General features: G+C 39.9%; 1 protein-coding gene across 3 annotated transcripts in view; it reads left to right on the top strand.

Annotated features, from left to right (window-relative positions):
• The window catches only part of SLC9A7 (solute carrier family 9 member A7), a 161,599-nt gene that overhangs the window by 101,514 nt on the left and 40,940 nt on the right, over positions 1-19,145 (top strand). For all 3 annotated transcript variants that reach the window (XM_084790040.1, XM_084790039.1, XM_084790038.1), the window contains exons 7-12: positions 1,059-1,200; positions 3,712-3,817; positions 4,034-4,122; positions 4,228-4,341; positions 7,018-7,129; positions 7,834-7,987. In XM_084790040.1, the coding sequence (XP_084646166.1) occupies positions 1,059-1,200; positions 3,712-3,817; positions 4,034-4,122; positions 4,228-4,341; positions 7,018-7,129; positions 7,834-7,987 (717 nt within the window). The remainder of the gene's footprint in view (positions 1-1,058; positions 1,201-3,711; positions 3,818-4,033; positions 4,123-4,227; positions 4,342-7,017; positions 7,130-7,833; positions 7,988-19,145) is intronic.

The raw sequence follows: 19,145 nt of genomic DNA, 5'->3' as shown, positions 1-19,145 counted from the left end.
CTCTCTCAGAAGCAATCAGGATGCCGGTGTCAGCATTGCATGGTGGCTGCAGCTTAAATTAAATGCATTTTCTCTGGGCAGTGCTTGGAAAACTGTATGTTTATTGATATTTTCAGTTGCAGTGAGCCTCCTTATCCCCTAGGGATATAGTTTAAGACTGCTAGTATATGCTTGAAACCGTGGATGATACTGAGCCCTGTTGATGATTTTTCTACACACGCACATATATATGCATACATGCATGCATGCATATATAAATACATATCTATTGATAAGGTTCACCATATAAATTAGACAAGTGAAAGGTTAGCAACAACTAGTAAGAGAGTAGAACAATTATAATGTTTTAATTGCAATAAAAGTTATGTAACAAGCTTGCTTTTTTTTTTTTTTCCAAAATATCTTATAGTTCTGTCACCTTTTCACTTACAGGTAATAGATTTTTTTTTCGAGACAGGGCTTCTCTGTGTAGCCCTGGATTTCCTGGAACTCATTCTGTAGACCAGGGTGGCCTCAAACTCAGAGAGATCCACTGACCTCTAAAGCTGGAATTAAAGGCATATGCCACTACTTCCCAGCTACATGTAACACGTTATGGCTTCTCTTGACAGATCCAAATTTTCAGCAGCACTATTCTTTCTTCGTGGAAACATTTTTAAGTCAAATAAAGGTTGTTTGAACATCAGTGCCACAGTCTGATAACCTCCATGCATTGTTTCTAAGGGACTAATAGTCAAGTAGCATATATCGTATGGAGTTTTTAGACAAAGTAATGATTCATGTCATGGGCAGACCCAGCTGGATGGTTTGAGGTTTCATCATCCTATTGAGAATAGTATATAATTTAGAACTTATAAATAGTTTATTTCTGGAATTTCCTACTTGATATTTTTAGACTGAGGTTGACCTCAGGTAACTAAAACCGTGGAAAGTGAAATAGTAGAGGAGGGAGGGGGCTGTTTCGTGTACCATGGTGTAAAACCAGTGTGGTCTTAGAAAAAAAAAAAACGACCCTCTCTCTCTTTCTCTTTCTCTCTCTTTTTCTTTTTAAACTCCAGGTCTATTGTTGCCTATCAACCAGCAGGACTAAACACTCATGCTTTTGATGCTGCTGCCTTTTTTAAGTCAGTTGGCATTTTTCTAGGTATATTTAGTGGCTCTTTTACCATGGGAGCTGTAACTGGTGTTGTGACTGCTCTAATATCCTTTTTTTCTAGTTTTGGCCCCTGCCTTGCTACACATATAGGACATGATGTTTGTAAAGAGAATGTTCCCGGTTCCTCCTTTCAGATAAGAATCTTAAATTGATTGTTCTACTGACATGTGGGACTTCCTCAGATGGGTCAGGCACAGGGACTGGGCCCCTAAGTAAGATTCTGAGAAAAACACTGGGAAACTGGACTCTGTGAGTTACGAAAAAGAGGTAATGAAATGGGGGAGGGGACATGTTGGAGGTATCTGAAGTGGGAAGGAGGGAGTCGGAGTGCTTATGATCAAAACATATTGTTAATATGTATGAAATTGTTAAAGAATAAGTAAAATAAATTCCATCCAAAGAGACCATCAAGAAGGAAGGAAAATATAATCAGTGAAATATAAAATGTGCTAAGTAAAAATTTAAAGATGGAGAATTCAACTCTAGACTTTGTTTTGCCCTTTTGCTGCTTCTCTCCTTTTGGTATAACCCAGTTGGAACATCAGTTATAGGAAATGAGGAGGCTGGGGTACCCAGAGGAGGCTTGCAATCAGTGGCTGCTGGCTAGGCAGCACTTTAGCTTAGGGATCTTGGTTCTGTCTGCTGTTCAGGCACTGTGAGCATTTACGGTAGCCATAACTAGCCTGGAGCCATTAGTGGGAATTACCAGACTTCCCACCATGAGTTCCAATTGGGAAAGGATGGTACGATATTTACTTTAAAATAACCAAACAAAAAGAGAAAAACATGGAAATAGCTGGCATTCCCTCTACGTATGTGCTGAATTCTCCATCACAATACCCCCCTTGGCATTACTAGTGAGTGTATTACATGCCACATCCATTTTACATGCAACCAGTATAGATAATCTGGAAAAATTATTAGTGAAATTTTAGCTATTTGGGTTTTGTTGTACTCTTTAAGATTTGTGCCCTTTACTCTCTGCAAAATCTTTGCAGTGCCTAACTAGCTACACTTTAAATGTTGAGAAGTTATAAGTAGCTGCCAGCTACTGTGTCAGACAGTACAAGTTAAAATAGCTTTGTTTAAAGGCCCTGGCACTGAAGGTTTACTTGCTCAGTGTACTTATTTGTGAGTCAGTTCTATGTTGATGGCATAGACCATCATAGTATTGAATGGTAGTGATAGGAGGAAGATCCCTGCTGTTCTCAAAAGGAGACCCCAGTGCCTCGTTACTGTCTCAGGAGTTACGCATTTCTTCTTTTCTGTACCATACATGGATCAGGCCTTAATGATCCGTGCTGATCAGAGCCTTAAGAGCCAGTCTTCCCAGGACTGCCTAAGGCCTTCCCAATCCTAACTAACTAACTAACTAACTAACTAACTAACTAACCTGTCAAGTCAAACCTGTAGTCAGAAATTTATTCATAGAATCATTGTAATTACTGTGCTATACAATTCACCCATTTAGAGCATACACTTAAGTTGCTTTGAATGTCTTATGTTATTAATTTTAAAAATAATATATATATATATATCATAAAATTTCAAAAAAATAAAAATAAAATTTGCCTCAGTGCCCATTCTAAAGTTATTAAGTACAGGAACCAACAAGATGGTGCAACAGGGAAGGGCTTTTGCCACCAGGCCTGATAACTTAAGCTTGATGCTTGGAACCCATGTGGTGGAAGAAATCTACTCCTTATAATTGTCTCTGACCTTCACATGCCTGCTTAGCAGAAACATATCACACACACACACACACACACACACACACACACACACACACACACCCCACTTTAAGTTATTAAATACATTCAGTGTGTTGTGTAGCCATTCCTGCTTCCTGTTCCCATAGTGTTATTCCTCACCTCAGACACACTCTGTGCCAGTTCAGCAAGAACTCTGCACTCTGGCTCCGGCCCTGGTAACCTGTGTTGTACTGGAATGTTTCTTTTATTTTGTGTGGTGGTGTGGTGATCAAACACAGGACCTCAAACATGCTAGGCAAGTGCTTACCGCTCAGCTACACTACTAGTCTCTGGAAGGCTTACTTTTTAGGTTTTGTTACTTAAAAACAGAGCAGGGTGAAAAAAATTGAGCAGGGTGTGGTGGCGCACACCTTTAATCCCAGCTGGTGGATCTCTGTGAGTTTGAGGCCAGCCTGATATATGCAAACACACACACACACACACACACACACACACACACACACACACACACACACACACACACACACAGAGTTACAGGCTAGCCAGAACTACTGAGATAAACCCTGTCTCAAAAGACAAAAAGGTAGGAAGGAAGGGAAGGAGGAAGAAAAGAAAACATGGCTGTCCAGAGGTGTGGCTGAATAGTGGAGTAGCAGCCTAGCATGTCCCGGGCTCTTAAGTTCCACCCCAATGCTGTAACATTTAAAAAGAGAAATAAGACCCTCAAGGAATTGTAGAGAATGGCTGGCCCTCACAGTGGGGGGCTCTCAGGTTAAAAGAATTGGGATCTCAAGTGTCCCTGCTGCCCATGCTCAGAGCTGCTGTCCTTAACCTGGTGCTGACGTGACCAAGTTTACTAAGCTGCACTGCTTCCCCCTGCTGGAGACAGCGCTTTTTTTCTTGATGTCCTGGAGCACGTTTCTCTTGGCTGAAGCCTGTGGGTTTACAGGTAGGTTTACTGCTGGGCTGTAGCAGGGCATGTAAGGGGGTGGGGGTGGGGGAGGAAGGGAGGGAGGGAAGGAGGACGGGAAGTGGGGGAGAAGGGGGTTTATGGAAGGCTCACTTGCCCTAAATGCTTGCGTCAGTAGAATTTTTTATTTTATTATTTATTTATTTATTTATTTTGCCTCCTCTTTCCCACTGATTTGAGAAACTCTTTTGACAGGTGTTGTGGCTGTCCTTTTCTGTGGGATTACACAAGCTCATTACACATATAACAATCTCTCGGTAGAATCGAGAAGTCGAAGCAAGCAGGTAAGGGAGGCCCTTTAGCCTGATGGGCTGCCAAGGTAGCACGACAAGAGGATTGCAGAGTTCACAGTCTCCCCTTTTTTTTTTTTTCGTTCTTTCTTCATGCAGCTTTTTGAGGTGTTACACTTCCTGGCAGAAAACTTCATCTTCTCCTACATGGGCCTGGCACTGTTCACCTTCCAGAAGCACGTTTTCAGCCCCATTTTCATCATTGGCGCTTTTGTATCCTTTTCTCACTCCACAGTGTGGACAGAGAGGTGATTCCGCTGGGAAAGCTGTGCAGCTACTAAGAATGATCATCTGATTACTGACTCTGTTTTGAATGGGTAACTGGGTCAGTTCTAGTTCAGTGTATTTGCAGGGGAAGCTTCCTAATGCTGAATCTGTTTGATTTTAAGGACTGGCTTTTTTTTTTCCCCTTGCATTTTCTGTTGTAAGCTAGTGCTTGATGGGCTATCATTTGTTTTGTACAGCTCTGTCCTGATTAGATCTAAAAGTCTATAGCCATGTCGATCCCCAGAATTATTGCTGATATGCTCTTGCCATGTCAGATGTAGCACTGTCAGCTCCTTTTTAGTGACTAGACGGTTCCAGTCCTCTTGGTCTTGGCGTGTGTGTGTGTGTGTGTGTGTGTGTGTGTGTGTGTGTGTGTGTGTTGACCATGATTTCACCCAAGCTTGCCCTGATTATGTTGGGAGACACTTCTTTGTTTTTCTAAACCAGAGCTGAAGAGAGGTTTGGAAGGAGGAGAGGAGGAAAAAAAGACCATAAACAACCTACCTGATAGGGTTGGAGGGAAGAGGTAGGAAGAAGAAAGAGGAGGAAGGAGAGGAAAATACAAAACAAAACACCTAGTTCTTTGACTTGGACAAACTATTGACAATGGGGTGTGTTGGGGGGGGGATGGGCTAATGTATTTTGATGCTAACTACTGCTTGCTGTCTCTGTGACTCACCTTTTGGTTAATAAAAGGCCATTCACCTGGGCAGGGCAAAGGAGATAGAGGTGTGGCTAAGGTTCCCCAGGGTTAGAGAGACAGAGGAATGCTGGGAAGGAGGAGGATGAAAAGAAGAAAGACCAGCGGGCAGGGTCAGGAGCGAGAAAAGAAAAAATGCTGTCATAGGTTAGATGGAAGAGAAACCCATGGCAGGCGTGGATGGAGATTTGGCCCAATGAGGAAGTGGGATTATGGATGGGAGGTAGCTTGACAGACATTATTAGAAGCTGATGGCGTGGGATTGGGACAGATATAGGATACCTGCCCCACTATGGGAAATAGTTTCGAGGATCAATATCTGCCCTGCCCCAGGTTAACTAAGGCTATTTTAAAATATAACAAGTGTCAGTGTCTTGATTGATTGTTAGCGGGGTTATACTGAAGTAATAATAATTATAGGTCTGATAATAAACATTACTAGGCCAATACTGATAATTTTAAAAACAACAGCAGTGTTTGGAAAGGGGACACTTTGGGTGCTTGGCTTAGAGAGGAGGAGCGCTAGTGCTCAGCAGTGGCTCACTGGCTGAGGGCTTTGCTCACTTGGTCTTAGATACAGTTGTTTTCACTCAAGTCAACTTTTCTGGGGCTGGATTTTGAAGATCCTGTCCTATTGCCGGAAATTTGCTCTTTTTTTCCCTCTTCTAGGCCTCATGGGAATCCTTAACTTTTAAAATGTTATTCAAAAAGAATGTTTTTATTGCTTGTGCAAGAGTGTGGGCGTTGTCCCTCCCCTTAGCTGCTACAAAGTGACAGTGCTGGAGCCCTAGTTAGTTAGGGTCTTACCTGGTGGCTTTACACATTCACTAGAGGGGCAGTTTAGAATCTGTGGGATTAGTTTTTTCCCCCTCAGCCTCGGCTGTTGCTCTGATTTGTATTTCCTGCACATCCTGGAAGAGATACTGGGAGGAGGGCCTTGTTTACAGAGCAGGGCCTCTGGGCTGGGCGAGCCACTTCCTCTGGGAATCTGAAAAGCCCCGCTGAGCACTTGAGGACTTTTCCTTCACCTCTGGGATTAGAATGTGCTTTACAAGCACTACCCATTTCCGTTCGTTAAAAACAAAATAAAACAAGGAAAGGAAGAAAGGAAAAAAAGGGCAGAAAAATAGTTTACACTTTACCCTGGAGGAAGTAGAAGATAGTTTGGCCCTGGCTTCTGTCTGAAACAGCTGTGGCTCCTGCAGCTGGTGCATTGGCGGGCGGAAGCGCTCTGTTTGCTGGCTCCCGCTTGAGTTTCCTTCTCTGACCAGGGGATTGTGCAGCTCTCTCTGTTGGGTGCTGTTTAAACTTGGCAAGGCAAAGATGACTGGTTTCCATGAATTCTTTGCTTTTGACATTCATCCTTTTCTACTTCTTACACTCCCGAAGGGCAGCTAGGCTACATAGGCAGAGAACTCTCTCTGTGTTAATTTGAGTGAATGTCTCTTTGAGGGAAAGATACTTGAAGTTTCCTCACTTGTAATTTTCGGGTGCTCCCTGGGCATTGAACTCCCTGAAGCCTGATGGCTGTTTCCCAGCAAACCTTCTGCACCCCAAGGTTATTTTTCTTTCTTGGCATTCTCCTTCCAATAGATCCCAGGAAAGTGTGTGCTTTGTTTAGACCTCACTCTTGCTATGGTACTTTGTTATTTCTGGACTCATCTCTAGAGAAATCCTGAAATCTATCAATACCAATGCAGTTCAGTTCAAAACTTAAAACAGCACGTGCATAAACTGAAAATTAATGAACCAAGAATTGGGAAAATTGATCAAATGACTACCATTTTGTAGCTGGGACATTGTTGTAGGAGGGAATCCAACCGTGCTGCATCACAACATTCCTAAAATTGTATGGTAAATCAGAGTCGTTTGAAGTCCCATTCTGGAAGCCTGTAGGGTCCTTAACCTCACCTGGTGGTCAGGTCGCCATCTTTCTGGGAAGAGCTGCACATATCTACCCACTCTCCTTCTTCCTCAACTTGGGCAGAAGGCATAAGATTGGCTGGAATTTTCAACACATGATGATGTTTTCAGGTAAATAAATAAATAAATATTATATACATATATTATATACACACCCATATATATGTATAATAAATTTTATTTAGCAAATAGTGAAAATATAATTACAATATAATCAGCTGGGCTTGGTAGCACATATCTGTAATCACAAGCTAGGAAGGGGAAGTCAGAAGGATCAGGAGTTCAAAGCCATGCTTGGGTGCATATTGAGTTTAAGGCCAGCCCAGGCTACACAAGACCCTGTTTCAAAAACCCTGTTAAGTCAGCCTGTCTTTTCACTCGCCTATGAGATGCCCTCTTGTTTGCTAAGAAAAATACTTCCCTGTTTTCTACAAATGTGCATGTGATATATTCAGATTTGGCCATACTTCTGTTGCCTGTGTGACACTTAGAAGACTTAAAGAGCTTGTTACCACGTAAGTTTCTTTTTCTTTCACGTAGCTAGCAGGAGAACGATTTAGCTAGTAAGGATGGTTAGTGTTCTAGGATGTGCTGTACAAAGTGGTGCTGTGCTTTCCTTCTTGTACTGGGAATTCTGGGAAGCCAGCTGCAAAGAAGATGGCAATGCTTTTAAGGTGCTTCTACCTGGCTTAGGCAGCCTGGCTTCCAAAGCATATGGGTAGAGAGGTTTTACCTCCCCCCCGCAGCAATGCCTTTTGGGGAGCTGTTGCCATGTCCCCACATCACCAGAAGATCTTCCTGTTTGGTCTCCACAGGCCTGAGGGGAGCGATGGCGTTTGCGCTGGCTATCCGGGACACGGCATCTTATGCCCGCCAGATGATGTTCACAACCACTCTACTCATTGTCTTCTTCACTGTCTGGGTCATCGGCGGAGGCACGACACCCATGTTGTCCTGGCTCAATATAAGGTCAGTGTGGAACCAAGTCAGTTCTGTGTCGAAATGTGTCAGTCATTGCTGTTCTTGAGAATGTTCACTATGCCGTGCAGGCTGTGCTTGTGAAAGGTTTTCAGTCTTCTGGTTTAATCAGTGTGTGTTTGGGAGTATATTTTAGATTTTTAAAACGAAAATTTGGAGTACTGATATTTTCCAGAACACAAAGTGTCATTAAATTCTCAAAAAATAAAAATTAAAATAAAATTCCCAGTACACACAGGAAATCAGGATGAGCTGGCTCTTACTAGGGCAGTGAGTTTAGTTCAAGAGTTCAAAGTCTTAAAGCTACAGGAAGAGGGAACAGACCCTGGTGATATTTCCTGTTCTTTTGTGATGAAAGCTGGGCCTAGATTTTAGCCAGAAGTCAAAAGAGGCAAGTAGAATTTCTCTTTCTGAGGAATTTGTATACTATGCTTCTTTTTTGCTTCTGTGAAAAAAAAAGAGAGAGATAGTATTTTCTATGTAACCCTCACCTGTTATGGCCTCATGACATCTTTTGTGTGTGGTCTGTAGCTTTGTCAGGACAGAGGGATGTTGACCTGAGTTTGATTTTTTTTTTCCCTTGATCCTCCTGCCTCTACTTCCCAAACACTGGGATTACAGGCATGTTTCCCCCATGCCCAGATTCATAAACTTTATTTTATAAAGAGTGTTTGAGCTCTATACTGTGATCTATAGCACTGTGTATTCAAAAGGCACTTATTGAACCTACAGGCCAACAATGCCTGATCTCTGATCCTTTCATGTCTTTGAGCTCCGGTTTTCCTTAGCATTAAAATGAAGCCGTGTGCCAGAGTACATCCTAATGTTAAACTCTGCCTTTGCATGTTGTGACACTGGAGGCACCTGCAGCAGTTTCATGTCTGCATAGGGTAATTGACCTGTCAATGAGGCACTTGGGTAATGCAAATGCCTGAGGAGTCACTCTCTAAAGAGCCACAAGGTGGCAGTATATCTTTCTCTATTGGTCCTTGGTTTGTTTTCCCTGCTCTGCCAGAGACAGTTCAAACTCCTACACACTTTAGAGGAGAAAAATAGAAGAGAATAGCCTCTTCCACCTGAGGCTTTTATACTGATGGTAGGCAGGGATTCCTGGGTTTGGCCACTGCCAGTTATGCCCATTTCTGGGCTAGTGTGTCTCAGCTTGAAGATCAAGGCAGGGGCTTCTTGGTGTCAATTAGGGTCCTCAATAAAGCTTGCATTGCAGGTGCCATTTTCATTTCCATGTGTATATATTAAGGTGTTTTTTTTTTTACAACATCCCCATAGCAGAGATAATACTGCAATTTCTTATTTTAGAGTTGAGAAATGAGACACAGAGTAACAGTGTTTGCCCTAGGTCACAGACTTTTAAGAGGACGAGGCAGACATTTGTTCTTATTGTGAAATGTTTTCCTTTCTTCATTAATTGTGACTAATACTTTGGCAGAGTATAGCACTCTAGATGTTGTCTGTGATCTCTCAGAATTTGTAGGACATCTGACCGGCTCCTCTGTCTTTTAGAGTCCACATCAAAGAGTCAGGTGTTATCCTAATGGGCCTGTCGTTTCCCTTGAAGATTGTGATGTCCTGTCTCCATTCTGTACACTTAGTGTTTTGATTTTGTGACATGGAGAATTTATCTGCTAGTCCCTCTACTTCATGTTCCCCATGACTCCTGTACCTCGATGGGCACTTCTTTTATTTTTTTAGATTGCGAAAGTTTTCTTTTATGACTTTTTAAAAAAACATTTTTTTGTGTGTGCATTTGACTTAGGTTTCTTCTGCTTCCTCTATACCTATTAGTCATAGATTTGAACTTTTCATAGTGTTTCAAGTTTTCTAGATGTTTTCTGCCTGGATTTTTTTTTTCAGAGCTAACATTTTCTTTGACTGATATTTCTGTTTTCCTACCTCATTTTCAAAACCTGAAGTTCTCTCTTCTATGTCCTTTAGTCTGTTGTTGAGGCTTACCTCTGACATTTCTGTTTGACATCCTGAGCTTTTGATTTATTTTATTTCAGTTTGGATTTTCTTTACTGATTCCATTTCTTTGTTAAATTCTATTTTAAAATCTTGTTCTTGTGATAGTCTCATCAATGTCATCAACTTTTATTAAAAATCTATTTTCACCCCCACCCCCGCCCCCCAAAAAAGAGGATGAGGCAGGATTGGAATCCAGGAAGTCTTGACATGACTTTCCCACTGTGCTGCCCATTTGTAAGAAGGGTTGTGGTGCTAAAGACTGCTTTTCTCATAAAATTTGGACTGTAGAATGTCAACTTCCTAGAGATCATATTAAGAAACACCGTCCATCATTGGAAACATAAAATTGAAGAAAAAAATTATAGTTATATGGCTTTCAACTTGAGACATCAGATGGCACTGTCTTTGTTCTTTTTAGCAGCAGGAGGGCAAGACAGGTGTTTAACCCTGTGTACAATTGGAAGTCTTCGCATTCAGTGACCTATGAAGTTACTTTTTGCCAGACTTCATACTTTTGGAAATAGGGATGTTCATCTTGTAGACAGAATTGCTAGATAGCTAATAAAAAAAATCTTGTAGTTTCCTTATACTCTCTGATATTTATATTTATCATGGGCTTTTGAAAATATTGAACACGATATGGCTAATGAGGGGTTTTTGAAAACTTCAAAGTCTATTATAATTGATTTCTCATTCCATTCATAAAAATTCATTTTATGTATTCAGAGAACATTCACACACATGCCTGATTTTCTATGAGTAATTTAAGGCAGCTCCCTAAATTGCACAAAATTTCCAGGCTTCTCATTGTCTTTAGCTCTTCCCAGGAATTGTAATAAGCTGCATAAAAACATAGACTTCAAAGATGCATTAAAAACTATAACCCACCATTATGTAACTAGGAACAAAGGCAATGTGTCTGACTTTTGAAATGTGATCCTATTGATAGAACTCAAACCCACAAGCATGCTAGATGAATGAATGCTGTACCAGTGAGATATGTCCCCATGATCTGACCTCTTCAAAGGATGAATCCTCCTTACCCACAGAACACTTATAACATCATAATATATGTTGTTTGAAAATGTTTTTCCAGGACTCCTTATTGATAATAAACTCTGCAGATGCTCAAGGCCCTTATAAAAGTGGGCTAGTATTTGTCTAGAACCCATGCCCATCATCTCAAATACTTTGAATTGTCTCTAAAGGCCTTTGACACTTTCAATATGAATGTTATATAAACAACTGTAGTGCCATATTGCTTTGGGGATCATGACAAGAAGAAAGGTCTATGTGCTCAGAACAGAAGCAATTTTGGGAGTTATTTTAAATCTGATTGATTGAATTCAGACACAGAGCTTGTAGGTGTGAAGGGCTGACTGAATACACAAAGCACAGAGAATATTATTCCCTGGAAACAGTGAGTGATCAGAAAAGCACTCCTTGAGCAAGATCTGTTTGCTATCAGACAGCTAATAGACAAAATTTTATAAATTTTTCAGACTCTCTCATATTTGTATTTATCATGGGCTTTTGAAAATGCTAAACAATTCTATATGGCTTATCAGGAGTTTCTGAAAACTTTGAAGTACGTTATAATTTATTTCTCATTCCATTCATAAAACTTGCTTTTATGTATTTAGGAAATATTCATATTTATGCTTGATTTTATATGAGTAACTTAAAGTAGGTCCTGAAACTGTTTAAAACTCCCAGGCTCCTCAGGAATTGTCTAGTCACCCATTTGGTCCCCTGACTGTTCAGGGCCTGAACAATCCTTTGCTTTTTTCCAACCCCAAAACATTTGGTACAAATAGAACCAAAAGATTTTCCACTCAGAGTAGGGAGTTGACTTTTTTGCACTTCCTCATGACCTTTTCAAAATGTGGGCCATTAAAACAGTCCCACCTATAGCTGACCATGTATGTGGGCAGCTTTCCACAGGCAAATGATGGCTCAACGAGGCTGGGAGCTGCTAAGAAGTGAGCAATGCTGTTGAGCAGAAAACCAGGACTTCCTGTAATGCATCTTTTCTGCTTCTTAAAAATCTATCTACTTTTTGACCCCTTCTCCATATAATGGTCACATTATCCATAGATAACATAGAGAAATAAAAATCAGTCTTTGGGGGCATGGGTGATCAAAATGTGCTGTTATTGGTGTTTTAGAAAATATTTGGCTTCACTTTTCTTCATTGGTAATGCCATGTGAGTTTTTTGAATTGTCAAATTTGAGGAAACCTCTCTCAAGTTACTACTTTCATCTGTGATCCAGAATATTTCTGAGCCTAAAAGCTATACAGCATAACTTTTTATTCTGAAATAGTTATAGAACTGAGCCCAGGGTATGCATTTTGCATGCTTCTTTGTAGTTCCATCTCACATAGTTGTATCATATCACAATCAGGAGCCAAGGCAGATGTCTTTGTATGGTTCTATACTATTTTATTACATATAATTTTATTTGCAAGTACCATTGTGTTCAAGGAATAGACTTGTTCCAACACATGATGTCCTTTATGTCACACTTGTCTCCTACCCTCACCATTTCCTAACTCCAGCAACCTCTAATGTTTTCTCCATTTCTATAATTTTGGTAAAAACATTGAATTTTGATAACTATAGAGATCAAATCATAAAGCGTATGATCTTCTGAGATTGACTATTTCTCCCACTCAACATAATGCTTTTGAGATTCATGTAGGACATTAAACATGTCAGTATTTGTTTCTTTTTATTTATGGATAATACTCTATGACATGAATGTATCAGGGTTTGTTGAACTATTCCCACCTTGAAGGACATTCAGTTCGTTTCTAGTTTATGGCTATTGTAAGTAAGGCAACCATGAATACTTCTGGGTAAGTGTTTATATCTGTATGGCTTTCATAGAGCTAAGGTACATGACAGGTGCATGATTGCCAGATGAGGTAGTAAATGATTTTCTTTTTCTTTGTTGACTGATGGCACACATTACATTTAAGATGCACAACTTCTGCCAAAGAGAGCTTAAGGCATATGATAGAATATACTTTCTTTTTTGAGATATTATAAATTTAGATTAATGTATGGAATACCATTTTTGTTTGGTTGGTTTCTTGGTATCTATCTATCTATCTTTCACTTTACATCATAGCCCCATCCCTCCTCTCCTCCCAGTCCCACTCTCCATCTCTTTCCCCCTCCCCTATTCTTGAGAAAAGAAGAGCCCCTTCCCATCCACCCAAGCTCACCAAATCACATGAGGACCGAGCGTGTTGTCTTCTCCTGCGACCTGGCACGGCAGTCCTGTCAGGGAGAAGTCATCAAAAAGTTGGCATCAGACTCTATATCAGAGATTGACCCAGCTCCCCTTGCTAGAGGATCCATATGAAGCCTGAGCTGCCCATTGGCTATATCTGTAGAGGGGGCCTAGGTCCAGCCCATGCATGGTCCTTGGTTGGTGCTTCAGACTCTATAAGCCGCCTCTGAGCCTTGGTTAGTTGACTCTGTTGGACTTCACGTGGAGTTCCTGTCACCTCCAGGTCCTTTTCTCTTTCCCCTCCTACTTTTCTATATTTACACAATGGAACGCTACTCATCTATTAAAAACAAAGACATCCTGAATTTTGCAGGCTAATGGATGGAACTAGAAAAGATCATCCCGAGTGAGGTAACCCAGTGCCAGAAAGACACACAAGGTATGTTCTCACTTACAAGTGAATTTTAGCCATACAGTATAGGACAATGCACAGACCTCAAGAAGATAAGCAACAAGGAGGACCCAAGGGAATGTGCTCAAATATCACTCAGAAAGGGAAATAGAAAAGACAGAGGTAGTGGTTGAAGAGAGAGAACAAGGTAGGAGAGACAGTGCAGAGATAGAAAGGTGCAGATCTGACCTGAGGAGAGGAGGGGCGGGAGGACAAAAGGTCTGCAGAGAAAAAAGAAACTGTGGGCTGGGGCATCTCTGTGACAAGCTGGAGACCTAAGTCAGGGTAGGCTCCTGGGAGGATATGAGGGGGACTCTAGCAGAGACTCCTGGTAGCCGGGCCCATAGAGACTGAAGAGGACAACCTCTAACTAGGCAAGTCTCCTAGTAGAGGGAAGGGAACCCAACTCACTCACAAAAACTTGGACCCAAAACTCACCTTGCCTACAAATGTGCAGGGATATAATAGAGCAGAATTTGGGGGAATGTCCAACCAATGCCTGGCCCAACCCAAGACCCACCCCATGGGAGAGAACCGACCCCTGACACTATTAACAATACTCTGCTATGCTTGCAGACAGGAGCCTAGCATAGCTGTCCTCTGAGAGGCTCCACTCAGTGGTGGTGTGAAACAGATGCTGAGACTCACAGCCAAACACTGGGTAATACATAGAGAGTAAATGGTTTTTGAAGGAACTGCCAAAGAGTTTTCTAGAGTGGCTATGCCATTTAAATTGGCACCATTGGTATGTGAGGCGCTGGTTTCCTGGTATCCTCAGCAGTACTCACTCTCTCTCTGCTGTAATAGGTGTGTAGTCCTAGCTCATCCTGGTCTTAATCTGTTATCTTTTTTGTGGCTAATGCTGTTGAATATCTCTTCATGTGCTTATGTATCACTCACATCTTTTCTTTCATGACTGTCTGTTCAATTATTTTGTTTGCTTTATTTTTGGAGTATTTGTTATTGTTGAATTTTAAAATATTTTTGTTCTAGGTACTAGTGTTTTGTAAGATAGCATGGTTTGTAAGTTTTTTTTCTCACTTTCTTGTAGCTTATCTTGAAGTCTTCTTGGTAGAGTCTTTCATAGAGCAGGAGTCATAATGTTGAAGAATTGTAATGTCCTTTGTGGGTCATCTATTGGTGCCATGCCCAAAGAATTCATCAAGCCCTCTTGAAACTTTCTTTTTTGTTATATCCTTAAACACTTTTAGTTTTATGGCTTACATTTAAGTCTATGAGCAGAGTTCTTGGTTCATGTTTGTATGAGATATAAGGTTGTGTCTTATTTGTTTAGTTGTTCCAGTATGGAAAAATAAAGACTGTGCCATTCCATTGAATTACCTTTGTTCATTAGTCAGAAATAAGTTGTCTGTGCCCCTGGGGATCAGTTTTCTATTGTGGCTCATTGATTAATGTGTCTGACTTTACAAAAAATGATGACTACCATTGCACAATATGCCTTGGCATCAAGGAGACAGATTATTCCCACTTTTTTCAAGATCAAAGATGTTCTAGTTTTATTGCATATAACTTTTAGAATAAGTTTGTTTAGATCCAAAGTAAAAATCTTTCTGTAGCCAGGCATGCTTGTAATTCCAGCAATCAGGAGGGTGAGGCGGGAATTCAAGGCCAGCCTAGGAGATATAAAGAAACTCTGTCTCAAAAAAAAAGTTGAATAAAAGAAGAAGTAAACAAAATCTTACTGTGCTTTCCAGAGGAATTGTATTTTACATATTATCTTTTGGGAATAGTAACATCTTCATCATGTTGTATCCTACAATTTATGAATATAGTATGTTCCCCCATTTATTTTAACCTCCTTTGGTTTCTTTATATTTGTATTTTGTCATTTTTAGCATACAAATCCTATGCAAGTTTTATTAGATTTATATCCTATCACCTTGCTGAATTTCTTTTTTCGTTCTAGGAGGTATTTTTGATATCTGTGTTTATGGTCTTTGGGATTTTCTACGTAGATATAATTTTCTGGATTAGCTGCAGAATTATGCAAAGTGAAACAGTTTGTTTCATTCTTTTCAATCAATGTGCCTTTGGCTTTCTTTTCATGTGTCATTGCTCTGGCTGGCTTCCAGTCCTATGTTTTATAAAACTACCATTAATGGGCATCTTCACCCAGCTTCTAACATTAAGAGAGATATATTACCTTTCGTCATTGGGTGTCATAGTAGCTTATAAGGTTTTCGTAGCTATTCATCATCAGATTGAATACATTTCTATCTTTAGTTTAGTTTCTTTTTAAAGTCATATTTATTTGGAGAAAGGGCACACATACCATTGTACAGATGTGGAGGCCAGGTGACAGTTTTTTGGGGGGGAGTCAGCTCTTTTTTTTTATCATGTGTGTCTTAGGGATGGAACTCAGGTCATCAGGTTTGGCAAGAAGTACCTTTACCCACTGAGCCATCTTACTGGGCCTCATGTTGTTTTTAACAAATTCCTTTTTGGCAACAGTTGGTATGCTCATGTGCTTTTTCTTGTTTAATTCTTTACTCTGGTGGATTGATCAATTCTCAAATTCTGCACCAGTCTAGCTTTTCTGAAATGGCATATTATTTTAATACTGCTTAACTCTATGAACAAATGCTTGCTTAATAGTTTTTCTGTGCTCACCCAGGTATGGTTTGTAGTTACTTTTTTTTTTCACTGCATTTTTTTCTGGTTAGTATCAGGGCAATATGAATTGGGACATGTTTTCTTCTCTTCTTTTTACTTGGTGTTAGTTATTTTCTTTTACTTTTTGATAGAACTCTCCAGTGGAACCATCTAGGTCTGAAGACTTCTTTTTCAGACTTCTTTAAACTATGCAATTTATGAAGCTGTTCACATTACATATTTCATATTGAGTGAACTATGGTAGTTTATGAAACTGATTAGTTTGGTCTACATTGTCAACTTAATGTTATTCATAGTATACTGGCTGGTTTTATGTCAAATTTATACAAGCTAGAGTCATCAGAGAGGAGGGAGCCTCAGTAGAGAAAATGCTTCTATAAGATCTGGTTGTAAGAAAATTTTTTAAAATGTGCATTAGTGTTTTCTCTATGCCTATGTAAGGGTGTTAGATTTTCTTAATTAGTGTCAGACGTGAGAGGGTCCAGTTAATTGTTCCATCCCTGAGCTAGTGGTCCTGGGTTCCATAAGAAAGCAGGCTGAGTAAGCCATGGGGAGCAAGCTAGTAAGCAGCATCCTCCATGGCGTCTGCATCAGCTCCTGCCTCCTGCTCTGTTAGAATTCCTGTCCTGGCTTCTTTTAGTGATGACAGTGATGTGGAGTTGTAAGCTGAATAAACCCTTTCTTCTCCAGCTTGCCTTTTGGTCATGGAGTTTTTATCACAGCAATAGTAGCTCTAAGACATAGTGTACCCCAATTGCTCTTTAGATGTTTCTGGGGTCTACAGTGATATTTACTGTTTCACTATTTTTTTTTACATGTCACTAATAATAATGTGTATGTTTTGCCTCCTTTTTGTTAGACTTGCTAAGGGGTTGTTAGGAGTTTTGGGTTTTTTTTTTTTTTTTTCATTTATTTTTTGACATAAGGTCTCATTATGCAGCCTTGGCTGACACAGAGCTCACAGAGAACCTTCTGCCTCTATCCAGTGCTGGCTTTAAAAGCACGAGCCACTGTGCCAAGATGTTAGGTTTTTATATAAGCATTTGTTGTTTTTTTTTAAATTACCTGTTTACTCCATTTATTTTGCTATACCATTTATCTGATTTTCATTTTACTGATTTCTGTTCCTGTATTTTATTTCTATCCTTATTTTTCCCCCACAGTTCTCTACCTAGACACCCAAGTAAAGCAACATGTACTATTGTTGAAAAATACATATGGTTCCAGCTCATTGTATTTTTCTAGATGAGTATCCATAATGGTTATTTAAGTATAGTCACTGACATTTAGAGAAATTGCATCAAAAGAAGTTCTTTCCAAACTAAGGTAATGAGAGTGACTGGTTTTGCTTGGCTCGAGGCTTCTGATGTTACTTAGTGACCTCAAGTAGTTTCTGTAACCCAGTTGTTATTTTAAATTTACTCAGAAATCCCCTGATATTCATTATGGTATTTTGAACCCTGTGAACTCACGAGGATCAAGGCTTACTTTTTTCCTTGTTCCTTCTTTCTTCAGCTGCTGATGAGTGGTTAGGTAGCTGCTCAGAAGTAGGACCAAGGCAGGTCTTAGAGTTCTACTGTAAATAACTAGAGGTTAGCTGTCATTCATTCATTCATTCATTCATTCATCCATTCATTACTTTCTTTCTTTCTTTTTTTTTTTTTTTGAGACAGTGCCTCTCTACATAGCTCTGTCTGTCCTAGAACTCACTCTGTAAACCAGGCTGGCCTCAAACTCACAGAGATCCATCTGTCTCTGCCTCCAGAATGCTAGGATTAAAGGTATGTGTCATCATGCCTGGCTAGCTGTGATTTTCTGACCATGGCTAACTTCAAGTCTGTTTTTGAAGAAAAATATGAATATAACTAAAATTCCAAAGCAAGGTCTATAAGTCCAAGTTATATATTTTTTAAATTATTGCTCTGTGACTGATATTTTAAAATGTAATAGGAAATGCTCAATTTTTTTATTAATATACAAACTGTATATTTTTTTTTAGTCTCTTGAGTAAGTGCTGTTATTTACAAAGTACATAATTTTGACATCTTAGAGAGGTTACAGAATTATTTCAACAGATGAGCATTCTATGTATCCCAAACACATTGTGGTGACATGATGACTGTTCTCTTGGGGGACACTCATGAAGTGGGAGTGACAACTGGCTAGGGAGACAATGGAAGGACACACATCCAGGTAGCCAAATGAACAAGTAACTTTTGCACCCCACAGAGAAGTAACACAATCATTCAAGGGCAATTAAGAACACTCTACTATTAGTCTTATTAGACTGAGAAATTATGGTAACATTCTCTTCAAGATAGCGTGAGGAATAAAGATGAGAAGAAATCCTGGACTCTTTATGGAATAGTGTTTGGACTTGATATTTTAAAAGATGCAACATTATACTCAGAATTAGTATCTTAGCAGGAAGAATTGGGGTCCCTGAATCTACAGATCTATGTTGGAATTGTGCTGTCATTTCCACCTTTGTGACTATGGAGAAAGTGACAATCATAGTGCAGTGATAAAATGTGATTATAAGTAAATATGATGAGGAAGTCTTGTCCTGGGAGGTGTGGGGTGCAACTCTGTGGCCGAATGCTTGCCTAGCATGTGCAAGGCCCTGGTTTCTATTGCCAGTGTCACCACTGTCTCCATACTCTCCAAAACATTTTCTCATTAAATATTCTGTCTGATACATGGTACTCACTTAATAAATTTTGGCTATCATATTATCTTTTATTATTATTATTATTACAACCATTCAAGCAGCAATAAATCATACATTAAAGAAATCCTGTTTTTTTTTCTGGTATTTGTTAGTTTTTCAATATGCTATAA

This window comes from Acomys minous (assembly GCF_964271855.1).
Source record: "Acomys minous genome assembly, chromosome: 7".
Classification (NCBI taxonomy): Eukaryota; Metazoa; Chordata; class Mammalia; order Rodentia; family Muridae; genus Acomys; species Acomys minous.
Note: the sequence above shows the minus strand (reverse complement) of the source record. Positions and strands in the feature narration are given on the sequence as shown.